Below are 26,728 nucleotides of genomic sequence, written 5' to 3' on the forward strand. Positions count from 1 at the left end.
GTTTAAATTACCTTCTAAAAATATTTGATGTTTTTACTACCTCATTAACTGTAAAGAACTGATATTGTTCCCCCTCCTCGGCCCACCCCTTTCGACTTTTCTGAAAATAGCATGCATATGCATACGTCCTTTGTCCACACTGAAGCCTGTGTAGGAGCCACTTGTTTGAATGGTGGTGTCAGTGCAATGAGGGGGAAGGTCGTTTTACAGAAGTGACTTAACAGAGCAATATCCCACATTCGTGGCAGGCACGCTGCTCCTGTAATAAATGTAAATCCATTTATTGCACATCACTGACTTCAGCTATTTTATTTTAAATTCTGTAACCAGATCAAGGTCAAGGAAGCAAAAGATGAAAGGAGAAGGGGAAAGGAAGCCAGAAGAGGGGAAGAGGCAGGCAGGGAAGGGGAAGCAGGACAAGGAATGGTTCAGAGCGGGGTTTGAAGGAGGTGGGCAGAATAGAGCTCTCGCGTTTAGAGACTGGAGACATGAGCATTACTTGTTCAGAGGAACAAAGAAGGAAAATGGGTTAGTCTTCTGGGCGTGTAAGAATTGGGAGTATTGCTTAGATTTTTCTCTTTGTTTATAATTATGTATTGGTACTGTTTCTAAATACCAGGTATACTGTTGATAGTCCTTGCAAATGTATTATTCTTTTTGTAGCCAGTTGCTGAACAGAAGTACTTCTGGACTTCTGACGTGCCGAGGAGTTGCTGCAACGACTGGGAATTCAGAAGGAGGGGTATCCCAAGGCCATTTTAGAATATGCTGTTACAAGATTTTACTGTAGTGTCTCAGTCGGAGATCAATTAAATGTGCTTTTCGTTTGATTCACGCTGGAGAACAAACAGTCTGGATCTTCCGATGCCTCTTGAGGTCGATATGTTTCTTTCACCGAAGGGAGTGTTTTGCTTGTGTTTAATTTCTTCTGCAGTAGTGTGAAATTTCGTTTTAAACCCAAATGGCCCTTACAGTTTCACTCAGACTTTATATATATAGTTAAGTGATAGTTAATCTGTTCTCTCGAATAGATACTTTTCCTCTGTCTGAAAGGGTTTGCAGTATCAAAAGTGAAATCGTAGGCACAAGAAGCAGCCAAGTGTAAATGTCTGTAGAACAAGGTAGGCTCTGACAGCTGCCATTTAAATATGTGCTAAGGCTGGTGAGATTTGTGGTAAGTTGTTCCAAACTTGCAGTGCTCTTTGTATCTGTGAAGCTCCACATGAGCAGTTTGCAAGCGTGGTATGTTTTTGCATACGTGTAAGGGAAAGGAGAAGGATGATGTGAAGAAGCTGGCTGACTCCAGCAAATAATCCGATCCAATTATGTTGTTGATGTTTAACACTAACTTTACCGAGATGGTATTTCTATAGCATGTAAATTGTGTGAGTCATGCGGAACACAGAAGACTTTTCATGGAAGCTTGGGGGAGCGGCCTTAAGAAAGTGAAACATGGTGGCTTATGTTTCCTTTACAGTGAAATAATTCAGAAATAATTGGAGCAAACCCAGGAACTGATTTTCGGAGATGCTCCGCTCTCTGCAAGTAGAGACAGCCTTGGTGGCCACAGAAGTTCCCCTGCAGGGGCAGAGGATGTCTAGGCATACTGCGCCTAGCTTGGTGCAGTGTCTTCCCCCTGTGTATTGCAGAGAGGGAGTGAAACGTGGATCAGCTTCATCCTCCTCAAATCAGAGGCATTTAGTTTTCAGATACTGCTGCAGCCTTAAAGCTTGCAGACAGTGTGGGGCATACGGTCCCTTCTACTCCTTCAGGACCTTGCACAAAAAACATGCATTTGCTCCCACACGTAGGAGAGAACTGGTCCCCAAGAAGGCAGTTTTGTATTTTCCAGAAGAAAGAAGTTGCCCTCCTTGTATTATTTATCACATATATAAAATCAATTTGTGTGTATTTGATTTAAACTTTCCTTTGAGGTTTATAATCCATTGTGTTTTTGAAGGAATTTTCAATAACTTCTCATCCTAGTCCAAAAGCATTTATTAAAAGCAGCTTTAGGCAATCGGTACCTGCACTACAGCAGGAAAGCAGAGCTATTGGCGACTGTTGCTTTATGTTTACTAGTTTGAACTCCGCCCTCTGAAGATTTGTGCTGTAGTTTCTCTAAAGCCTTTCTGGTATTAAGTACCTTCTCTGGGAGATTTGCTTGCTCCTGCACGCTTATAAGTGGACACAGGCTAATGTCTTTTCCACTTAAAAGAAACATTTGAAAAAGTCTGTCAGGTTTAAGAACCGTGAGCAATAGTTTCCTGAGCCCAGAAAATAAAAATAGAGGTTTCTTACACAGATGATCGTTTCAAAAATGCTTTCCTTTCAGTATTGCAGACATCTGTTTTTCTCTAAACTGTGTTAGGCATTTGTTTTGAGTGGGCAGTAGCAGAAATGTGGAAGATGATATTAGTGATAGATTGCAAATAATTTGATCTGTGTTTTTGAAAATTACAAGTAGGTAATTGCATCTCTGTAGAGTTAGTCCATTGCACAGTCGGGATCCTAGAAAAACGTGACCCTAGAGAATCCTACTGATCATAGAGAGTCTTATAATCATGAAGCCACTTCACTTTTGCTTTCAGAAATGGAAATGACCGTTTTGTTCTTTGTTTTAGGATTCCTGTGATCTCTCGTATGTGGAAAGAACGCTAGCAGAAAGGTGAAAAAATGGGTGTTAAAACATTCACTCATAATTCCCCTGCTCACAGTCAGGAGATGCTGGGGAAGCTGAACATGCTCCGCAACGATGGACATTTTTGTGATATCACCATCCGCGTCCAGGACAAAATCTTCAGGGCGCACAAGGTGGTTTTGGCAGCCTGCAGCGACTTCTTCCGTTCCAAACTCGTTGGCCAAGCAGAAGACGAGAGCAAGAGCGTGTTAGACCTGCACCATGTGACAGTGACTGGTTTTATACCTCTTCTGGAATATGCTTACACAGCAACACTATCTATTAATACAGAAAACATTATTGATGTGTTGGCTGCAGCCAGCTACATGCAGATGTTCAGCGTTGCTAGCACGTGCTCAGAATTCATGAAGTCCAGCATTTTATGGAATACGCCCAACAGCCAGCAAGAGAAGGTGCTGGATGCAGGACAGGAGAACAGTGCAAACTGCAATTTTACTTCTCGAGACGGCAGCCTTTCTCCAGTTTCTTCTGAGTGCAGTGTCGTGGAAAGAACCATTCCTGTTTGCCGAGAGTCGCGAAGAAAGCGCAAAAGCTACATAGTTATGTCTCCCGAGAGCCCCCTTAAGTGTAACACACAAACAAGTTCCCCCCAAGTGCTGAATCCTTCAACTTCTTACCCGGAGTCCAGAAATCAGCCCGTGGACTCGTCTTTAGCTTTCCCCTGGACTTTTCCTTTTGGAATTGATCGAAGACTTCAGTCCGAGAAGGTGAAGCAGGCGGAGAACTCTAGGACTTTGGAAATGCCTGGACCCTCCGAGTCCAACAGAAGAATTGCAGATTACGTGACTTGTGAGAGCACAAAAGCCAGTTCTCCCCTTGTGATTGAAGAAGACGTGCGCGTCAAAGTGGAGAGGTTAAGCGATGAGGAGGTTCACGAGGAAGTATCGCAGCCTGTTAGCGCATCCCAGAGCTCTCTGAGCGATCAACAGACAGTCCCAGGAAGCGAGCAAGTGCAGGAAGATCTCCTGATCAGCCCACAGTCTTCCTCTATAGGTACGACCATTTCTGGGGTTAGATCTATGTACAAATAGGTGTGTGTGCACTTGTGATTTTACTGGAGGAACTCCGCTTCACGTTTTTTCATGCTTTACTTTTGTGAAACTGCATTTTGTTTCCCGTTTTGTGAAATGTTACATATAAGCCCCTGGTGGGGGGACGGGACTTGGAGCTCTTTAAATAACTTTGCAGAAGGCGGCTAAGAAAGGTAAGCCTGTTGATAGACCTCCTTATTCGGAAGAGATTCGTAACCCCTCTTTACCTCTGGTTGCTTGACTGGGGAAAATAATTCTGTTTCCAGTAGTGTCAAAAGGCATGATCTCAGCTGAGCTGCAACACCAAATCTGAAAGACTTGTGGCCGTAGCCGCAGAGGGATAGAACGGTACTTTGCATCACACATAAAATCTTGTATAATCATGACAGAGCGCCTTTGTAAGAAGATTTGCAAAATAAGCGGTGGAACACTGTCATCTTAATGCCCCAGACGAAAACAAAACCACACAGTCATAATATTGAGAATCTTTCCATTTCTGTGGGATTCGGTTCTCAAGTTGCTTCTTCAAGTACTGCCAATTGCTGAGAGAAACCTTTTTTCCATGAAAGACAATTTGAAGCCAATTTCGGGTTCTTCTAGCAGGCTGTTGTTTATTAATAGCTAATACTTGAAGGTTACTGTAACAATCCTTTTTTTCCTCTTTGCACAGAAGGCATTGAGTGGCTTTTAGTAAGTCGGAAGATAGGGGGTTTGCAATATTTCTAGTTTAATTACCAAATTTTTGCCTAAGTCAGCTATTTTGCTTTCAGTTAAGTGGCTTGACCTGTGCTCGGTAGAGTTTGTTTACTGGAAGATTTTTAATAAAGCCTGTTTTGTTTGAAGACCGTAAGAATGGCAAATGTACTGGTCTGCTTCATTCAAATAATGTATACATGAAAGGCTGCTTCAGTTAATTAAATAAATAAACTACAACAAAGTAAATAAATGTAGCCTAGTAGCCTGCATTATTTGTTGTGTTTGGTCAGCGTAACAGTGTGCCTTCTCTGAAGAAAGTGAGTGTTAGATCAGTCCGACCATTCCAGGATTGCAATATATAATCAGTGCTGTTAAGCTATTCAGGTAGTACTCACTACAAAGAAATGAAAATATTTTCCATTTATCCCATCCTTCAAGACTTTATGGTGTTGGTTTTGTTTGTCGGTTTGTGTAGCTCGTGTTGATATTTTAGATCGGTAATGGTTTTTCCAAACGAAAATGTTTTATTTACTGGAGACAAGGCTGTTTGCCTTTTCTGAGAAGCAGACTTAATATCAGTTTAAATATAAATCTTTAAATGTAGTTTGCCAAAATAGCGCATAGATGAAAAACTAAAAGAAACAATTTGTTTGCTGGGTAGTCTCCAGGAAAAGCGGTCCTTGTTCAAGAAGAGGTTTAGTTGGACTCAGTTTTTAACTCATTATAGTAGGAACTTCAGAAAGGCCTCGCCAGGGCCATGTGATAAGAGATGCAACTTATTTCATCAACGTTAATTGTACCATCACAGACAAAATAGAACGAGTAGAAATAATTATTAGAGAAAGTTAAAAATAGCATATCAAGTGAAAGGAGGGAGTTTTACCAACTATAAATATCATACCCAAGCAGCTTAAAAGAACAAACTGGGTGTAAATTCCAGATTACAGACGAGTAGCAGACGATCTACGGAAGTTTTCAGAGGACATCTCTTGGAGTTAGAAATATCAGAAAAATTGCGTAGTCAAAAGTGGCTTGAAGGAATTAGGACGTGAGAATGTGAGACTAGGACTGAATTGTAGAGAAAGAGGTGCCACTGAATGCTACAAAATCTCCTTTTCTAAGAGAGTCTTAGTGGTAAACAAAAATTACTTTGAAACGCACCCCAATAGTAAGGCACCTTACTGAATTCTGTTCTTGCTTTAGCCAGTTTCCCGAAATGATTTCTGTTGATAAGCAACTTTGCACATCCGTCTTCAAAAGCTATCTGTTTTGAAGCCACGTGATGTTTTGGGGAAAGTTTTCCATTTTCTATTTCCTATTCTAGCTTTTGTACCACTGAGGTCGTGTACCTGACCATTTGTACGGCATGGGGCAAAGGATCTTAGGCTTTAGTGATTATAATGTTTAAACTTAAATGTCTGTTACTGAGGATATTAGTACAGCATGTTCTTCCTTAAAATGGCTACAGAGAGAAAAAAAATATGCTAGCCCCAAACCTTCAAAGTACAAAGCTGTTCTTTGTCCGTGAATATGTTTGAATTAATGTTTAGTGGTCTTTGCATAACATTATTAACTATCCTCATAATAGGTTTTATTCACATTTTGCTATAAAGAGAAACAGCGCTTTTGCTTTTTAGCACAGTTCGCATGTTCCTAATACATGATAAGGCACGCTTTGTAGCTGGAAAGCACTTTTTACCTCCCAAAGATGTATTTCCTTATGCAGTAACATAACAACAGTAAATGGAAGCAGCAAGATATGTTAAAAGTACAGCTTTCTCTTCCTTGAACATATTTTCCTCGTATAATTGCATGTATTTATCTCAATGTTTTATAGTGCATTTATAAAAGCATCCCTGCCTCTCCTTCCGATATTGCAAAAAGCTCTTATTCACTCTTTGGGCAATTTCAAGAATTGTTCATTTGCAATTTATTATATTTGGAAGCACTTTATAATATGGAAGGAGACGTGAAGCAGGGCCTTGATAAATAAGTTATTATGGTTGCAACAATAGTTATGTCTGAGAAGATATTTTCATAACTCATTGACACTGTTTCCATTTGAGAGGTGAAGGCATAAAATTAAACCTGAGAGCAATTTGGCTTATTTTTCAGTAGACTTTCGGTTAAGTATTTCATGAGAAAGAAGGATAAATCAAAATGGGATAAATTTTTGTAACTTTATAGATTGCATAGTAGCTGAATTTCCCAAACATAGTTTGTCAGCTTGTAACAAAATTAAAAATTTTGATTCTATTAGTGTTATTTTGAAACTGCTAGAGATGCAAGTTTCCTCCCATCACTGGCCCCCATAACATGAGGTCGCATTAGGACAATAATCTTTCACTTCAGTAAGGTTTTGTAGAACACCGTCCTTTATAGGGACAGCCTTTTTTGGAGGCACTGCTCCCGTTCTTTTTGACAAAATAAGCACATTTTCTGCTCATCTTCCCCTGTCTTTGTTCCTTCTCTTTGGTTTTCCATTTTGTCTGACACTTGTCATTGTAGACCTAATGATACTTGATTTTCCCAGTGAGCTTTAGAGAAGGGTTCCCAAATTCGGTTTGCTCATGTACCACTCTCTTAGAAAGCAGAATTATTTTTACCACAGGAGCGAGAGCAGCTCCTAGCACTGTCCTCAGCTTCGCTCGTTCTCAAGGTGTAGGTGTAGAGAGAAATTGCCTTCCCCCATCCGTCCTCATCTCACGTGGGTTCAGTGGTGGACACCCAAAGGCTGCTTGGCTGTTCAGAAAAGTTCGAGCGGTGCTTAGTATTCAGTCTCAACAGAGGGAAAAGGAGGCAAGATGGAATTACTTCTGTGCCACTTCCAAGCGGCTTTCATGCTACTAATCATACACATGTCATGGTTTGGGAACCCCTGTTTTGGAGAGGAATGACAGCAACTCTGATCCTTTTGAAATTTGGCAGAGTTCAGTCATTCATTTTTCTCATCTCCCATTGCACCCGTAAACATCATCAGAGGAAAAGGAGGAATGCGAGGAGATCCAGTCTGCTCTCTGCACTCACTTTAAAGATGGAACAACACATGGTTTATCTAAATGGTCACACGTAACCAAACTAGACCATTTTTTTTTATCAAGGGGTATGGTTGGCAGGGGGTGGGTGCCGGTTCTTAGGATTGTTTTAGTACTGTACTGCCAACTTCCCTCTCTGTTACGGTGACATCAGGCCAAAATAACCTCGCTTAATACGCCTAAACAAGGATTGAACGCCAAACTGCAAGTGGTGATGAGGGAGGCCCGCCTGAGCAACAGCCACATCAGGTGAACGAAGTCGTAGTTTTGCTTCAGTGCTGCATTTACCTTAGATTCTGTTTCCAAAACCCACTTGAGCTACATTTGCTTGATTGTTGGTGAACTGAACGAAGCTCTGGAATGGTTTTGTGTATTCATTTCTCTTACAAACAGATGTTTGGTCTCTTTTGTGTTGCATTTCTGATTTCTCAGAGGGCTCTTCCTGTCTCAGCATCTTATCAATAAATGAAGGCATTATCAATGAATACATATACATATGGACGATTTGGAACACAAAAGCAATGTAGCATAGCAGGATTGAACTCCTTGTTGCTCAGGAAGTCTTGAAAACTGATGAAATAGTCCCTGTAGGTGAAGGTAACATTTCTGCTTTACAGTGTTAGTACTGGATGTGTTTTCAAAACTCTGGCTGTCTTTAACATAGATTCTTTCCATTTTCTAGGTGTGCCGAATATTTGCCCTTTATTGAGTTGTCCATTTGCTAGATAATCCGTGCAGAGGAGAAGTTGAGCTGGAACACGTTGCTTCTGGGTTTTCTAAATGATTTTCTCAAGACAATTCTATTATCTTATCACCCAGGAAGCAGTGTGTCTCAGAGATTTGGGAAAGCAAGCTTTATGTGTAAATTTTACCTGCCCCCCCAACCCTTTTTGAACACTTATTTGCATTAAATTGCCCTTTTTTCTTTGCCTAGGCTCAATAGATGAGGGGGTTACGGAGGGATTACCCACACTCCAAAGTACCTCTGGCACTAACGCTCATGCAGATGATGATGATCGGTATGTACCAATGCGGTGTGCAAACTGTTCCGCAGCAAGTGCTGTGCTGTAATTAACCTACCCAGCCTTAATCCCAGAATGTTCAGTTGTTTGTACATCTACTTGTCTGTGTTGATCAAAGTACAATCAGTGCCTGAAGGATCAGATGCTTTAGAAGAATGTAGGTGATGAAAGTCAGAATTTGCTTACTTGTTGCTTTTCATTTCCTGTCTATTTCCAGGCAACACTGGTGAAGAAAGATATTCAGGTTTTAGCGTTTTCTTCATCACTGCTCTTTATTAATAAATAAAAAATGAAAAGAGAGATCTTTACTGTGAAACAGGTGTGGTAGTTGCATGCATGCGAAAGCTGACGTAAAGCCACAAAAGCAACAAAATGAAAACACGTACCTCGTCTCGGCTTCACCAGAGTTTGCTATTGCCGTAAGCCACGGAGCAGGCAGAGCAGCCTTAAATCCTTCCTCCCAAACTTTCTGCATGTAGCTTCTTACCAAGATGCTGCTGCGTGTCATTTACTGTAAATATTTAGCGGCCTTTTGCTGTGCTGGGATGAGTGATTTATTAAGGGAATCCCTTATAAGGGAAGGCTGGCAGAGAAGGCCGAACTAAAATGGGTCTGTTTGGTCAAAGATGTATCGTAGTTCTGTTAGAGCGAAGCGACGTACCTGCAAGTGGCATACAAGGGTACACACAGCTGGTTTGGCTTTTATTTCTTTGCTTTTGTGGTACGTGTCAAGTATGGCGTATATCTAGCTATTCCCTTTCTAAGCAAAATTATTAAAGTATTGACAAGCTGGCTTTTGCCTAGTACTTTGTTAGACAAGTGGGTCTGAGGAAGAAGTGTGAACCTTTGGGAGTTGTTTCGGAAACTGTGTCAAGTGAAACTCCCTGTAGAGATAACTATCGAGAGCTGCATTTTCATAGCTCATAAAATCTTTCTTGCCATTTCCATCTAAAACCTGTCCCGTTGTAGGATTAAATCTGAAGGGAAAATAACTGCCTCAATAAGATTTTTTTGTATGACAGAGAAGACTTTATCTATCTGCTAACAAACCTCAGTATAAAAATAATACCCAGTACTTAGGGTTTGGATTGAGAGTAGGAGCACATGTTGCATTAGAACTAATCCAGGCTTTTAAAGCTATAATTCTAAAGTCAAGTGGCATACATATTTTCAGTGGATTATTTCAGAAATTTCCTATGAAATTGCAGAGCTTCGGCACAAACTGCATAGAAAATTCAAAATATATAAAATCCTTTTAACACACTGAAAATTCCTGCTAAAATATCTCTTCCATGCAGGGAGGGAAAGAATATTTGCCTTAGTTTATGCCCAAGTTTGAAAATAATTAGTCTCAGAGTAACAGAAGCATCAGCAAAATGAACTAGAATTTGCACATTGTTTATATAACAATAAGGGAACTAATAGTTATGGGAATTCATTACAATTTCAGACTCCAGAACTAAAATTTTCTACCAAGTGATTTATTTTATAAATTCAAATGAAAGTGCCAAGACTGTACTTACTCCGTGAATCGGTTAAATGTGTAAAATGGTGCTTTCAAGTCCTAAGAAGTTTTCTTTCACATGCGTGCGCGTATACGCCTGTCAGGGTGGGACAGTGCATTCTGATGCGCTGTGACAGCCCTTCAAGCACTGGACTTTGGAATTCCCATTTCAAGCGCAGGATGGGCACATCAGCAAATAAATACGGCCAGTGCAGCAATTTGGGCACGCAGTTTTAGGTGCATAAAACGAGATAATACAGAATTCTGAATAAAACCAAGCGTTCAGCTCTAGCAGAATCAAATGAGAACACGATTAATAAATCATACGGATGGGGAAAGTTTCCCTCACTTTTTGTTTGGTATTTTCTTTAATGCACCTTTAGTTTAAGTCCAGGTTGTACATTGCTTTATTAGTAGAGATTCTCAAAATGTCAAAGTCAGTGGTGAGTGGCCAATGCAAATTTATATTGAGAAATATGTATTTGAGTATGTATTTATTATCTTTCTATTCATAAAAAAGAGCGAAAGACTGTTCCATCTCAAGGTCTTCCAATATGACATCCGTATCACTGCGGAAAGAATCATAAATAGTTCAAAATTTAGGATATCCTATCTTTTGAGTTTCTGTGTGAAATAATTAACACAACTGATTGATCCTCGTCCATAATCAGTGTTTCATAAACAGCAGGTCACATGTAATTGTTGTCAGCTTAATAGGCACACAGGAATCTGTTAATTATTAAAACTGCTGTTTCGCAGTGAAATCTGATACATGCTTTCTCTGATATTTCGCATTTGGATTGCAATACACTTTTCTAGCATAGATCTATAATTCAGCCGTGGCTGGTTTAACAGTTAGTCTCTGTATCAGTTCGTGGCTGCATTTAAAAAGGAGTTGCAAAGGCTCAACTGTAAAAGAACTCTCTGATCCAATATAATGAGAACCTCCACTTTTCTAAGATAATTGTTATTTACAAACAGAGGACATTTCTAGGCTCACTGAGCATTCTGGCATTCACGTTTGTCAGAGTTTAGTTCTACATAGTTAAATATGTATATAATCTCTTGGTGAAAAGAAGAAAAAATTGCACGTAGAATACTTGAGTGTTACGGTGAAAACATTTTAAACCTATCTCTGTATCTAGCTGTTACAGAAATTCTCTGAGATGTTAGACGAATCTCAACTGTTAAATGCCACATTTATCACAAATTGCAAGTCATGAAAAATTGAGCGTATGTGGGGAAAAAGAAGCAGGGGAGAGAAAATATAATTGTGTTTCAAATGTAATTTCTTCGTTGTGCTAAGGTCCGCAGTTGTGTCACCAGGAGGTATTTCAGCCTGCTTGCAGTGTAAGGATGGAAAAAGACATGCCAGTCACTGGTAGCTGGAGAGCCTCGTGATTCCCATTTTATCTGCTTTAACCAGCCTTTCTCATCATGAAGCTTTTATGTAGGAAAAAAACAAACTTTATTTTAAATTTCTTCTAGGGAGATTGTCCCCATAGCACTTCTCCTTTCTGTTTCAATTGCAGAGAAGCTGGCACCAGTACAGGCTTTGAGGATGAGCTAGCCCGAGAAAGCTGGAAACAAAAGGAGAGCTGTGGCTCCTAATTTCTACCCTAGTTTGAGTGTCTCCCTAGAAAGCTCTAGGAGCACGATACGCTTTTGCCTCTTCACAATCCCCTAACGCGGGAATGAGGGAGGAAGGACCTAAGAAGCATGTTACCAGAAGATGAAGTTCTCTATAAAGCAAGTTAAACGTCACAGAAAACCAAAATGTAATTCTTATTTGAGCACACTAGACGTGTATATCTACATGTACATCTAAGAGCAGGAGTTCCTGCTGCCCAGCCAGTCATCCCTTTATCACCCCTGCATTGCAGCTGTCACTTCTGTTGGCACATAGCTGTGAAAATTTTGATTGTGAATTCTCCAGTCGGCTGAGCGCAAGGAAACCTTTTCTGAAGGGATTTGCCCCTTAGCCAGACATTTGTCATGTCCATCCTGGGCCCAAATCAGTTTGGCTATTTGATTATTAGGTTATTATGGCAGCTGGACTTCTATGCCTTATGCTTTTTTTGCACTGTTGGTCTTTTTTTTTTAATATTTATTTTTGGATAACAGACCTCTCTGTTAGTCTACGTTGATGGAGTTTCACTGGTAAAGTGGAAAGCATATGGTCATACCAACTCCAGAGGCAAAACTAGTGTTTCCACATCTGAGTAGAGTAAAATCTGTCCTTTGTCTAGTGATCTGCTCACAAAGAGGAACAGGAGTGCCAGAGTTTATGTCAGAAATTTGGTTAGACAAATCAGGACCTATGTTTGAAAACACCCTCACTTACTTCAGGTGCATTTGGCGAGCCATCAGTTGGCTTTTTCAGACCCCTAATTGGCAGTGAACTACATTCTGCCAGGCCCAGGATATGAGCTGGTAACTTCCCTCTTGCAAATACTCCCTTTAGCAAAGATCAACAAGTCTGTCAACATCTATCTTTTCCACAGCTCTCTAGGACCCTACTGTGTGTAAAAAGAAGTGAAGGACAATAAAATTTCTTCCTTAGAGCAAATATTATTCCAGTTCCATGTGAGACCAGAAATCCTTACGGGTTTTACAGACTGATTGGTACTGAGCTCCTGCAGGAAACACTTTTATCTTGTGTATATTGAGAGATACCTGGTGCTCTCTCTCTCCAGATAAATTTTACAACTGGAACTTTTGCTACTGAGACCCATCATTGTACTCAGAATTCAGATACCGGGTTCTCACAGTTGTATTGACATCCATTTCCAGAGTAGATAAAGACAATGAAGGTATTGATTTTAAAGAGATGACCCTGGTTCTTGTCCTCCTGTGCTGATCCGGTCTGTGGATTTTTGTATGATGCGTATGCAAAGTGCACGTTTCATTCCTGTGGACGTTCGAAGTCCACAAATTCAGCCTAAGCTTGAAACCAACAATCTGGGCTCGAGATGGAAGCAGACCAGCAAAAGGATTTGTTCAGTTAGGGAGACTGTCTGACTATGTGCAACAGGAGACATCGTTGTACTTTTTTCTCAATACATTTCAGACATTACAGTTTAGTAAAACTAAAATTGCATTGTTCTGGCCATGGAATATTCAGGGTGAGAGCAGTTCCCTGCTGCCAGTGACGTCTGATCTTCCATCAGGCTGTGAGCAAGCTGAAATGTCTATTTCAACAAAAAATATAGACCTTAATGCTCAGGAAAGGGAAACCCCAGGTAAGTACAAACTCCTATCGTTATTATGTTTGTACCAGCAGATTTGTTTTTATTTCACTATGCCCTTTAGCAAAGCAAGTTCCTTGCCAGAGGACTTGGATTATAACACTCTAGTTCCCTTAAACAGTTTGCAGCTAGAGGCTGTGTAGGAGCAATTAGTGAGTTCTAAATAAATTACTTTGAAAGTTAAGTTGTTCCTCTATTATAGTCTGTGTGCTGTTTTTTAAATACAGCGCTTGAGCTCTTCTCATAGAGCCGATTGATTCAGACAAGGAGCAAGTATTGACTAATTAGATTAATATTTTAAACTTAGAAATATGTAATTGTAGATACTAATGTTTGTTCATTGAACTTGGATTGAAATGGAAATGAATCGGCTTTAATTTCGCTTGCAAATATCACTGAAGCTGCAAAATACTCCTTTGCTTTCCGGTTCGCTCAGTTCTTTAAATTCTTCCTCAGGGACCGTTTGCTGATTGTAAATCATCGATATGCTTGAGAAAATGCCCATGCCTGGAAAATAAAGTTCTGTTTGCAGCTGGTGCTCAGACCTGTTGCCCAAAGGAACACAAGTCAGAGGTTATTCTCTGGTTTTGTTCAGATGTGCAAAGTCAGTGACTGTAAGACTTCAGATGCAGGTCAAGACGCATTGCTATAGAGGCAGAGATTGCCAGCGTAAATATAGATCTCAACAGGAACGCGGAAGGCCAGTCTTTTTCTTCTTCTCATACCAAGGTGTTCAAGGTTCAGATTTCCACGGGCAAGGCTTCTTATTTTTTTCCTCTAGTTGCTTGTAAATCGGTGAATTTTTTCTTTGTAGTTTGGAGAACGTTCAGTATCCCTACCAACTCTACATTGCTCCTTCTACCAGCAGCACAGAGAGACCCAGCCCAAATGGTCCAGACAGACCTTTTCAGTGTCCAACCTGCGGGGTCCGGTTCACTCGCATTCAGAACTTAAAACAACACATGCTTATCCACTCAGGTAAGAAACGTTACTGTTTCCAGGATTTACTGGTTTATAGACTCACAGAGGTTTGCTCACTGTGCAGCAAATATAATAATGCAATTCTTTTTTGATCGCCTGCCAAGTGCTCGAGAATTGATTTCAGAAAGGTTGGGTAGAGGTATGTCTCATTGAATGCTTGTTTTGATACATCAAATCTGACTGATAGCTCTACTCATGGATGATTAGCGTTTGTGTGGACTGAAAAAAATCTGGTTGCCTGAAACTCATCAGAATAAGTCATTTTCACGGTAAAGATTTGAGATGAAATAAAGTCTACTTGGCTTTTTTATTATACTAAAGAAGAAGAAATTACTCCTCTTACGTGTTGTAATTGTCTGCTATGTTTTAGAGGAGACTTGCAGGTAATATAGAAAATATTATCTATCTCACGTCCTTGCATTGAAGAATGTTGTATGCCTTTGGCTCCCAGAATATTTGGAGGGATTGCAGGACAACTGAATTGGTTTGATGATCAATTTAGCTACTACAGATAGTACAGGTAGCAAAAGGTTTGTGTGAATGCCTCCTCTGAGTCTCGGTCCCCAAATTGTTGCATTCATTTTGATTTCTAATCTAAGTATGAACTCCGAATGTCTTTGCTATCAGTGTTTCTCACGACTTGTCAGCATTATCTGGCAACAGCATTGACATTTTAGTGAATGAAGGGAATATTAAGGGGTTATTGCACTTGAGCACTAAGTCTCGTGGTTTAGCATCTCCTGGTTTGAGCTTGACTCTTACCTGCACACAGATGCTGTACCATTTTTGGGCAGAGCAACCACAAGTGTCAAGGTGTAATTTTTTCACTGTCAGCAGTTATTTGTCAAATCCCTTCAAGCAAAATGACCGTACTGTGTTTAGGCCAGCAGTAGTAGTACGTGTTTAATACTTAAAAAAGCTAACTTTGTGGGCATATCGGGTGCGAAATTATCCCAAGCCGGTTGCTAGAGTCTTAACTGAGAGCAGACAGACAGACTTCAGCAGAGCATCTCTGGCCGGCCTGTCAACTGGCAACCCCTGGGCAAAGTTGGGAGAGATTTGAATAGCTGGTTTAGAGTAATTAGCATGCAAAAGAAACTCTCAAAACTTGTAAATGTTGAAAGTGTTTTCACATAAGCAAAATGGCTGAAGAGATTTTCCTCAGACTATCAGAGGAAACAGATGCCCTTGGACAGTACGAACACATGAAAAGTTTTAGCTCCACAAGGCAATATTCTGGTATATTAACTTGTTTTCACATGCTTAACAAGGAGCTTCAGTGTAACCTTAACTACAGCTTTCTCTATAAAAGCCCCAATTAAAAGTTCAGCTCCTGCTTTGAGCATGAGGAAAGCAGAGTGAAAGACTGGTGGAATTAACAGCCTGGACCGATGCACATTCGGCCTTTTGAAAAAACCTTTTTTATTCCTTGACAGCCCTATTATGAATAGAGCTCCATATTCCAGATTCTTGGCCTCATGTTTGGATTTCCACACTTTTTGGAGTTCAGACTTTTTATTACATCTTAACTTTTTGGTGATTCAGTCTTTTAATTTGTAATAGTTCTGTTTGGGTGTGATTATGTACTCTCAGCCATTGCAACATGTTACAGAGCTCGTATGTTTTAGGGTTTTATTAGTGCTTGTAATAAATGAAAAGTGAACTAGTAACAGAAATTCTAAATTAATACGAGAAAAAAATGAGAGGCATGAACCTAAGCTGTCCTAGAGAGCTGTCTGTCATGCAAAGTTGCTGAAGATTCTTGTATAGAAAGGTTCCCATGCAATATAAAGGCTGCCACTTCACCCTTTTATCACCATTCCTGAAATACAGGGGCATCCTTGTGCACACAGTCCCCCTGCCAGAACACTTCTCTGAGGCCAAAGGCAGCCAGAAAACGACATTGCAATTAAGGGTCGTCTGATAATCGCATTGTTGGGAACCAGTCTGGCACAAGAATCTCCCGAGATCAAAAGAGTTCAAAGATGGTTCGAGGTGACTGCTGCATCGGATACCTTTTGGCTGTGGCTCAGGATCTTAACCATAGTATAATCCACGGAGGCTTATTTTCATTTTAAACCGTGGGGAAGAAGACGTGTAAGCGTTACGGACAGGTCACATTGTTCTGACATCTATTGGCAGTTGGTTCTGAGAAAGTGTAGCTCTGTGATAATTGTTTCTGCCATTTTAAAGTTAACCAGAGAATTTCTTCCTAAAACAGCGCTTCGCTGTGACTGGCCACAGCTGCTGCCTTTTTACTCTTAGAAATCTGGAAGGATTTTGCCAGTGACCTCTCATTACAGAAGGTGAACGTTTTTTTGCTCTCTCTTCCGCAGGCATTAAACCATTTCAGTGTGACCGCTGTGGGAAAAAGTTCACCCGAGCTTACTCGCTAAAGATGCATCGCCTGAAGCACGAAGGTAAACGCTGTTTCCGGTGCCAGATATGTAGTGCCACTTTCACTTCCTTCGGGGAATATAAACACCACATGCGGGTTTCCCGGCATATTATCCGCAAGCCTCGGATTTACGAGTGCAAAACATGCGGCGCCATGTTCACCAACTCTGGAAATTTAATCGTTCACCTGAGGAGCTTGAACCATGAAGCGTCAGAGCTAGCAAACTACTTCCAGAGCAGGTGAGGTGCACAGCAAAAACCTAACAGGGAAACTTGCTTTTTTTTTTTTTTTATCCTTTTCTTTTTTTTTTTTTTTCCTAAATCATCTTTTCCTGCTTTCAGGGCAGCCTGCTGTGCCTCTCATCAGGTTGCCAGCTAATTCCAGTCAAATTCATTCTTGCGCCACTCTCTGTTATATCTGATCTGTCTTGCAGCATATAAGCTATATAGGAGGGCACTGAAGAATCGAGTGATATGCAGAAGCTGCTTCTGGGCTACTTAATTTCTCTTCTCAGTAGTACCTATGGACAGGCTAATGGTGTTAAGCCATAGCGTTTTATACTATAGTATCTGTGGAGTTCTGTGAATGATTTGCTATTCAAAATCTCGTACATAGCCTGTTCACTTACATAGGGAATAGACTTACTACTTCATTTTACGTACTTGCTCGATGGTGGATTTTGTGGAAAGATTGCATGACTCCATACCTTCTCTTTTTTCATTTTCTAGGTAACATATTACTAAATGATCAGACTGATAGGGTTTGAAACAGTAAGGGCCAGTTGGACATTTCTTGTTTATCAGGCCGCAAAAGACTTGGCGTATCTCACAAATGCACTTCACTGAAGACTATTTAAAAGGGTTCTGAGGCATGAGACTAGCATTCTGTATTCTCAGATTGAAATAAATGTTTGTAACCGTTGGAATTTGAGATCGAAAAATACTAAAGTGGATGAGGGAAATTGGAGGAAGATGGATCTCACAGCTCTTAAATCTGTAGAGAGGGTGCTGCTTGGTGTCTGTAAGTCATCTGTCTTCAGCGATGCAAAAGAAATGTATTGTAAATGTTACGGCATCTACAATACCATCCCTCGTGATTTCTAGACGTTGTGCTTTTTCCCCTACAAAACTATTTCAGCATTTTGTTCTATTTGGTTGTGTCAGAAGTGATGTAGGATGAAAAAATTGCAAAACAAACCAGGAAAGCCAGTCACTGTTTTTCCAACAGAATATTGTTTAAAAGTACAAGTGCTTCATATCTGTGGGTTTATGCAGTTCTTGTTCTTAGCACTTGTGCCAGAACTAGAGCGAAAACTCTAAGGGATGATGCCATGATTGTGGTAAGCACTTTATTGTTGTCGTCAAATGAAAGTCAGATTAAAGTATGTGATTTTAGTTGTCTGTAGGCCTTCCTTTAGTTTGAACTTACAAACACTAGGTTTAGCATAGTTGATTGTGAATTTGGATTTGAAGCTGTGAATGCTGCTGTCGTTTAAGAAAAGGACTGCTTTTAAATGGATTATTACAAGGAGGAACCAAAGCATACCAATGTGCACATATGTAATGTATGTATACTTGCCTCAAGTACAAACTTACATGTCTGGTGCTGAAAATTTGCAAAGAAATTCTATTTTCGTTATGTGCTCATGCTCTGAAAATACTGCTGGAGGGTTCGGTAGATTTTCTTTGGATACACTCAGCCGTCAGTTGGTAAGAGTAAGTTACAGAACTGTTGTCCAGAAAGGACTGAAACGGGAAGGAAATGCAATTCCGTTCTTTTCACAGTAGCGTGATACGTGTCAACATCACAAAAAGCCGCTGTGGTTGGCAGCCTCCTTGTGCTTTCAGCAGAACCCTTGCTCCCTCGCCTCATGCTTCTGTTTACAGCCTGTCCACTCTGAGAGGAGTGCTGCTGCTGTTGCTTGGGTGGATCTTATCTCAGTGGTGGAAAAGGCCCGCATCTTTGCCAGTGCTGAACTCATTTTTGTTTCTATTTTTAAAGGTTGAGTGCTCCCTTTTTTCAATGAGGTTTTCAGTGCCATATGATGTTCCAGACATTAACTTTCATTCTCATCAAGGTGATACAATCTAAATAATAAGAAGTTGCTGTGTAGGAAATATGGATGCAAAACAATGCGAAATAGATGCCTTTGAATAAATTCTCTGTGTGTTTAAATGAGAACCAGGTTATAGTGCTTAGTGAAGTATGTCGCTGTGATGATCTTCGAGCAATGTGAAATGAATATCTCTGTTCTCTGTGCAATGCAGTATGTCGCTTGTGTGATGTAACTGATACAAACAAACTGATATCGCTAATGTTTGGGTGAGAAATGACATTTCTCTTCTGTCCTTTGCCCCTCTTCTAGTGACTTCCTAGTACCGGACTACTTAAACCAGGAACAAGAAGAGACCCTCGGGCAGTATGAGCTAGGGGAGCATGGCTTTGAAAGCAACTCTTCTGTCCAAATGCCTGTCATTTCACAGGTGTCGTCAACTCAGAATTGTGAAAGCACTTTCCCCTTGGGGTCTCTGGGTGGGTTGGCAGAGAAGGAAGAAGATGTGCCAGAGCAGCCAAAGACTAACGCCACTGCTGAGGCAGCCGCAGGTGACCCTCCGAAACCGGAGCTGTCATCTATTACTATTGAATAATTCATGGTTTGGTTTCATTTTTGTTCTTTGGAAAGTGCCTGTGTTTGGTCCTGTACATTTTAATTTAATTTTTTTAAACAAAAGTGGGGAGATTATCCCTTTTTACTTTGTAAGCTACGCTTTAAACAGAAAACTGCAACAGATGTTACATTATTTTTCATGACTGAATGATCACTTCTGTGAAAATATTTAAGACTGAATGCACAAAAAGATCTTGTCAGAACATCATGGAAGCTGTGATACACTTCTAAAGAAGAACAACTGATTCAGATCACTTTAACTATTTCTTCTTCCACAGTTAGAGCAGCTCATTAAGTTTCTCTTGCTTCTGCAGACCCTCTGGTTAAGGGAAAGAAATCAGAGGAAACCTTTTTAAAATGACAAACAAAAGGATGCATTGGAAATCGTTATTGAACAGTTTTGACTAGTTTTGAGTGGATGCTTTAATCTTCTGCACAAAAAAATGACACTTCCTATCTCTGTGCCTGCTGTTTTTCAAAGCGCTTACTGTAACCCTTTTCTTGGAAATGGTAAGCATTTTTGAAACTAACAGTCACACATTTTTTAAAAACACATTGTCCCTTTTCATCTCAGATGAATCAGTTTTGACAAACCAAGTGATGTCATGCCAGGTATTCCTACGTCTTATATTCCAGTCCTTCTAGAAACTGCTTGATCAAACAGCATGTCCAGATTTGCCCATCTAAGGCTAGGCATGGAAACACTACGGTCAGGAAAAGTCTAATGGTGCATAATGAATTGAGGATGATAGAAAAGTACATATCCGTGCAAGCCTGACAAATCTCTCGTGACTGTATCTTTCTGTAGAAGGGGAACCACGTATGAAAACAAAGGTTTTTCCAAACTGAAATTCTTAAATCGTGGCCAGATTGTTTGCGGTTCTGGTCACTTCCCCCTGCCACATATACTGTATTTTTACTAATCTCCAAACGCTGGCTAGAGGGAGTTTACAGATGGGAAAAAATGAGCTCTTTTGTGCATTATTGCACATTTTTTTGTTTATACTTCTGCATGTATAGTTTCTGAGATTTTTATTAGTCTGTTTTGGACAAAACAAGCAATTTATTCTCTTTAGAGGCCAACTTTCTAACCCAACAGGGGGTTGTTTACAAAAAGCCTATATAGCAATGATGAATTGTTCCTGTTTCAAAACATTTTAAATCCTTGCCAACTCGGTTTATTAAAGGCCATTACTCCAGCTACATACACAGCTCAAGTAAGCAATAAATTGAAAGATTTGCAATTTCATTTTTCCATATTTAGAAAAAGCTGCAAATTTAGGGTGTCGGATTTTCAGAGCAGTGAGTCTTGTTTTGTCGAGGCTGTTTGGGCTATAGGACTGCTTTGAAACCTAAATTAGGAAATACATTAGGAGGTTTGTGATTTTTTTTTTTTATTGCTTCTGAAGTTAACTCGGTGTTTGATGCCAAATGCCTATCGCCTACAGCTGACATGCTGAGCGAGTAGGTATTACTTGATCTTAGTATTCCAAAGGCATGATATACTCCCTTAGTTTTGAATCTTGTTTTTTGAAATTGTTGTTTTCTGCCCGGGTTTGTTTTACGCAAACATGAGGAGGAAATGAAACCAACAGAGAAAGGTTGCTCCTGAAGAAACAGAAGACACAAAAGTCGTATTATATTGCAGGATCAATTTGTATTCAGTTAGCTTAGGCAGCTCTGATACTCTGTAGGTCGGAGTTGTTTCTACTAATAGCCAATTTTTGTAAGGAAAAGAGTTAATTGCCCTTTGGAAAGAGCTTAAAGGGTTTCAGTGAGTTTAACAATTTTTCTCTGCTGTGTTTTAGGTAAAAAACACACATTTTAGTTAAATAGAGTGAAAACAGTTGGGATTTAAGTCCTTTCCAAGTTACTGGAATGAAGTTTCTCCACCAGATCTAAAGGGTGTTTTAGAAACATGCTGCAAAGAAGTTCTCTGCTACAATTCAGTCTTGTATATCTACCTTTGTAAGTCTTAAAAGGGCTTGAGGGAGAAATTCTTTTTTTGGGATGCTGTACTGTGAATTAGTCCAGTGCCTGTTGATGGGCTGAATTTAACGACCAGTTCTCTTCCACTTCCGATTTCTATAACTGAGAAGCCAGTGAGACAAGACAATGCCTTTTGCTGAGTTTTATCCCGAATTATAGGGCTGTGACACTGAACTCAAATACAGAATTTTCTTTTTTTCTGATAAGCGTTACTCTGCAGGTATATGAGAATCCTTTGTGATTCATGTAGTAAAAAGTACTTCACACAGAAACACATTTCCAGACTGTACGGATGTAATAATCAAAGGCGGTCAGATGTAGATGGACATAATCTTCTGTTCGAATCTGACCATTTTCACCCGTTAGATATTTTGCTGAACAGTTTATCGGTGAGGAGATGAGCAAATACAGAACAGACATATCTGGATATTGGATTTTGAAGACTTAAAATTTTGTGTCAGAAGGCAAACTGCTTTCTGAATACCAAAGAGAAGGGGGAAAAAAAGTTAAAAAGACTTTGTAGCTCTAATCTGTTCTTCCTTGAAAAGAAATGAGTGTCACTAACTGTTAACACCTTGGTACAAGGCAAGTCATGGGTTTCCTTGTTCATTGCACTGTGTTACACGTTATCTTTGCAACCCTGTAATCTCTGTGTAACATCTTAATTTAGTTCTCGCTTTTCAATCTGATTCAACTGCAGGAACAATAGCGTTCTTAGAGGATTTTGTTTGTTTGTTTGTTTTAGGGTTGGGTTTACTTGTTAATTTTCCTGTTTGTAATCGTTTCTTGTTAATATCTCTCTTCTCCATAGAAGTGAACACAGATTAAATACAAATACCGTCTTATTTTTCCTCCCTAACTTGTTGGAAGTGTTCAGTTCTTTGAAATGCTGTTGTTCTTCACAGGAGAGATGTAAAAACATAGGACATCTTAAAACAATCTCTGTTGCTAATATGCTTAGATTCCAAATTGAGCAAGATAGATATCTAAGCTAGAAGAAACTTGCCTTAAACTACACTTGGGATTAAACCTAAAGCATAAATTTCTTTCAATACATTATCAGAGGGTTTTGAACTCCGGACTGCATTTTCTTTTTTTCTCTTTTTTTTCTTCCCCCCCCCATTAGTATGCATTTATATTTCTGTTTGACAAGGATCACAGAATCACAGAATAGTTGAGATTGGAAGGGACTCTGGAGGTGATCTAGTTCAACCCCCGTGCTCAAAGCGGAGTCAGGGAGAGCAGGTTGCTCAGTCCAGTCAGATTTTGAATATCTGCAAGGTGGAGACTCCCCAGCTTCTCTGGGAAAGCTGTTCCAGTGTTTGACCACCCTCACCGTAAAAAAGGTTTTAGGATGTTTGGGTGGGATTTCTCGTATTTCAGTTTGTGCCCACTGAGAAAGGTCTGGCTCCACCTTCTTTACCCCCTTCTATCCGGTAGTTTTACACATTGGTAAGATCCCCCTGAGCCTTCTTTGATGGGACAAAACAGTCCCATCACGCTCAGCCTGTATGGCAGATGCCCTAGTCCCTTCATCGTCTTTGTGGCCCTTACAAGTTGTTCAGAATTTCTTCCAAGTAGCTACAACGTATGACCCATCGCAGCAGTTTCTTTGTCGATGAGTAGTCTCCAAATTCATTCCCAAAGTGATTTATGTGTTGCTTTTGCATATCCTTCTCCCCTGTGGCACCAATCTTTGCACTCAGTGGAAAATCCTTTCCTCACCCATTTATTTTGCAGAGTGCCTTCACTACCACAGAACTAGCAAGGTTCTGCCGTATGCCGGGGACCCGGATTCTCGGAGTCTGTGCAGGGTCTTTACTCCTTGCCTATTGTGTAGAGCAGTACATCCGATGGGAACAATGGGAAAGGAAGGGATAGGTTTTTTCCTGATTTAACGTGGTGTTTTGGGAGAGGGGAAAAAATTCAGGAGCTTTCTATTTCCCCGCAAAAAGTAGAAGAAAAAGAAGTGATGTTTTAGCCGTGGGGGAGATTTGGCGAAGTTGTAAGGGTTCGTTTTGTTTTTCGATGCAGACACATAGCACGGGTCCCCTGGAAATCCATGGGGATGCCTACACATTTAGCAAATGAAGCTCCCCGTCAGAACTGCTTGTCACTGTTCTTACACCGCATTAAAAAAGATGTGTGTTCCTGAGGATTTGTCTGTCTTACTACAGTTTGAGTTCAGTTGTCAGGCTCACAGGTACTATGGTCAAGTCTCTCATACTGAGAGATTAGTAGACTAGGTTATTGAAAATGGTTCTGGGTTCACATGTATCTTGAGTCTAAAAGGTGTGAATTTAAACTTTTTAAAAAAGTAATAGCTGCCAATGCAGTAAAATATATTTTATAAGACTATGATCCCTATATGTCCCTTACGGGATAAAATTTTATTGTTTTTAAGCTATGGTTTAAAGTTTTTATATGAGGGCTTCAGTCGCTTCTTGGTTGCTGGCTTTCCCCTCCAGCCCCAGGATGTAAGAGCACTGAGACTATTGCCGGTCTCTCTCTGAGACGAACCATGAAGCATTTTATATGCAAATAGAACGGGAGCTTTGTGCACCCTGCAGGGATGGAGAAAATGCAGATGTAGGAGCGCCTGTTGCTCCTACATCCGTTGCAACTTCCACACCATCAGAATATGGAAAATAGCTAATTTTCATTCAGATCGGTTACGTTCGAGTTTTGCTTACAAGGTGAAACCCAGTTTTGGAGGGTTCTCATCTCCAAGTATGGACATAATAAATTCCATAGCATCTCGATGACAGATAAGAGGGTTCAAGGCCGGACGGTGCCTCAGCCACATCAGAGGTCCCTGGTAAATAGAGTCGGTTCAAAGTATTTGAGGAAATGTACCATAAAAAACAAATGTGAATTTTTTTAATGCAACAGTACTTACCGCTCTGGGTTTTTGTTAACTCAATGTGTGCTATCACAGTAATTCAGTGTCCCACAGGTCTCAACTACAAATCTGGTTGCACTAAAAAAAAAAAAAAAAAAAAGCCGAATCAGTTTCTGGTGCTGCCAGCCTGTGTGGCAACTGTACCTACAGTCTTCCTGAGGGTTGCTGAAGTCCCCAGAGGAGTGATTTTGTTTAACCATTCGTTTAGCTGATGCATGCTTTTGATATTCTGACTTATAGCCCTGGCTACACAAAGTTCTTGGACAGCTTCTTTGCCCTGTTCCTGCAGTGCCTTCACTCTAGGTGCTGCCCTATGGTGAAACCCCGAAGAGGGAAAAGAGTAAGCTGGAGGAAAAAATGTGAATTAAATTATTGTTGGGCTTCTTTGTGCATTTTAGTAACAGTGAAACCCCCTTAACTGTGCCAGTCTCCGGTCACCAGCCGTATATCCAGTCGTCATCTCATCCACAGTACAGCTTCTCTTGTTGATGCTGGCCACAGCTAGATTACTTGGCATGTTTATTGACTTAACAGAATTGTTTTTTGGGTTTGGTTTTGTTTTTTAATGTATACGATGTTTAAATACACTTCACATTTTATATAATACTATCTGGCTATTAGTATTTTTCAGGAACCATAGTTCTTGGTGGCTATATATATTTTTGTGACTTTTTTTGTAAACTAAGTGCCGTTTCAACGTTACAATCATTTTTAGAGTTATTGTAATCAATGTGAATATCATGTTTTTTCAAATCTGTTCTGAGCCTGTAGTGTTTGCTTTGTGATCATATGTGTAATGTATATATTCTGTATAGTTACATTGTATTGAAATACTAGCTTGTTTGATATAAGAAAAGTATGTATTGGGTACCTTTTTGCTAGCCTGGTTGTTTAATCTTTAAAAAAAAAATGTTCTAAAATACAAAAAAAAAAAAAATCTCCAAACTGGTCCCATTATAGGTCAAAATTAAGGGGGGAGAAAAACTAGTTTTGAGTGTCTTTGGATAGAAACATGAAGCTAAGATTTTTCATTAAAATATTAATGTTTTATGGAGTATATCTTTGCTTTGTGTCGTTATTTAACTATACCAGAGTTTGTCTTGTAGCACAAAAGACTAGCTTTGACCTTGTGTAAGAAGGTGCGACTCTGTTGCTAGAGCTACATTCTCTTATAACTTTTGCTTATAATTAGTCTCAAAATAGTTGCGTATGTGGAGAAGTCACTGTTGCCGAAGCTGTCGTTGGGAGGAAGGTAGTTTAAAACAAAATAAGCATTAATAAATGATTGGAGAATTACATGAGTAAAGAGTATTAAGAATAAAGTACACGTTTCTGTTTAATTTTCCATTGTATATTACATTTGCTTTTGTTAATGTTCTCTTTTAGGCTGTATTCTGCAAAAGCGGTGGGGCCATCTTTTGAACGGGGTTTTGTTGATGGAAAGCCAGCCAAGAATGAGCCTAATAATCAAATTAGTCAAAGCAGAAGATGGTGTTTAAAAAGGACAGTAGACAGAGTCATCGCGATCGCAGCTGTGAGCTTCAAAATACTCATGAAACAGCCTAGAGTCATGGGACTTAACATACACCTCTGCTGTTTCTGGCAACCCTTGCAATTAAATTAATTTGCCTCCTACAGACCCACCTGTCTGACCGAGCTGGAAAGCTGGCTGGATCCACACATAGCTAGGGCACAGGTAGGAAAATGGAAGTTTTGTAACTGCTTGGCTGAAACGATTGTAACTCTGCCCGGTAGCCTATATGAATAACAAGCAGGCTGGCATGATTAATACACTAGCAGTCAAATTGTGTTCAGCATCTGACACGGGAGTGGAAACGAAAATGGAAAAGCATTCCGCGGTGCAGAGTAAGCAGCCGCAACGAACCTTGGATGGGGGAGTTTGAGAGTTTCTGAATTCCGAGTTCTCATTTTCCTGAGGACCTTGCGTAGGGACAGAAGTATTTTATCAAAAGCGTAATTGGAAGAGGGAACGTATCTGGTGAAGGCTTTGGAGAGAATTAAGTTTGAGATGCAAAGGCTTTGAGTCTGTTGGTCTCCCGCAAAAGCAAGATTTTTGCTTCTTTGAAGACAGACAGACCCAGTTAGGAGTATGCAGTGATGCTTAGCAGACCATTACAAATCTAAAGCCTTGTATGACTGTATATGAACATATACTATCATAAAGCTAAGGCAAGACTGCTGAAATGCATACCTTTGATGGATATCGAGGTTCAGACTTGTGACTCGAGTGGATTTTTCCAAAGCAGAACCGTATGTTTAAGTTTAGCATGAAACATCTTTTAGACGTCCTTAACGAAGCAAGTGTACACTATTAAAGTTTTTCTGTGGCTTCCTTAGAGCGTTTAAGCGTTTTATTCCTGACAGTAACGAAGTACTATTTCTTTTGCACAGAGGAGAGTGGCTGAGATGAGATTGAACTCATAGCTACCGAGAACGTAGTAGAGCAGGGAACAGAGTTCTCCCAGGGCTTACTGCACCATTCCTACGTATGTGGTATCCTGGTGAAAATGAACCTGCTAAGAGAAACCTGGC

At 40.1% G+C, this 26,728-nt stretch overlaps 1 protein-coding gene across 5 annotated transcripts; it reads left to right on the forward strand.

Annotated features, from left to right (window-relative positions):
• The first annotated feature begins 2,635 nt into the window (after positions 1-2,635).
• Positions 2,636-26,523, forward strand: ZBTB44 (zinc finger and BTB domain containing 44). 5 transcript variants are annotated; one of them, XM_009322576.1, is made up of 5 exons: positions 2,636-3,694; positions 8,398-8,482; positions 14,052-14,215; positions 16,555-16,855; positions 25,562-26,523. In XM_009322576.1, the coding sequence occupies exons 1-5, from the start codon at positions 2,677-2,679 to the stop codon at positions 25,797-25,799; spliced, it is 1,806 nt and encodes a 601-aa protein (XP_009320851.1). In that variant the 5' UTR covers positions 2,636-2,676; the 3' UTR covers positions 25,800-26,523. The 5 variants fall into 5 exon arrangements, with proteins under 5 accessions (XP_009320851.1, XP_009320850.1, XP_009320852.1 ...); XM_009322575.1 differs by lacking the exon at positions 25,562-26,523 and adding an exon at positions 18,982-25,512; XM_009322577.1 differs by lacking the exon at positions 25,562-26,523 and adding an exon at positions 18,982-25,512 and having other exon boundaries at positions 14,103-14,215.
• Positions 26,524-26,728: the final 205 nt, after the last annotated feature.

Source organism: Pygoscelis adeliae, unplaced genomic scaffold, assembly GCF_000699105.1.
Source record: "Pygoscelis adeliae isolate BGI_AS28 unplaced genomic scaffold, ASM69910v1 Scaffold224, whole genome shotgun sequence".
In the NCBI taxonomy this organism is placed as follows: domain Eukaryota; kingdom Metazoa; phylum Chordata; class Aves; order Sphenisciformes; family Spheniscidae; genus Pygoscelis; species Pygoscelis adeliae.

What these genes read in the sequence shown, in the direction of transcription:
- ZBTB44 (XM_009322575.1), top strand. Translation starts at nt 2,677, where the DNA reads ATGGGTGTTAAAACATTCACTCATAATTCCCCTGCTCACAGTCAGGAG. An exon ending in CCCACAGTCTTCCTCTATAG is followed by an intron (nt 3,695 to 8,397) that starts GTACGACCATTT and finishes TTCTTTGCCTAG; the next exon opens with GCTCAATAGATGAGGGGGTT. An exon ending in CATGCAGATGATGATGATCG is followed by an intron (nt 8,483 to 14,051) that starts GTATGTACCAAT and finishes TTTTCTTTGTAG; the next exon opens with TTTGGAGAACGTTCAGTATC.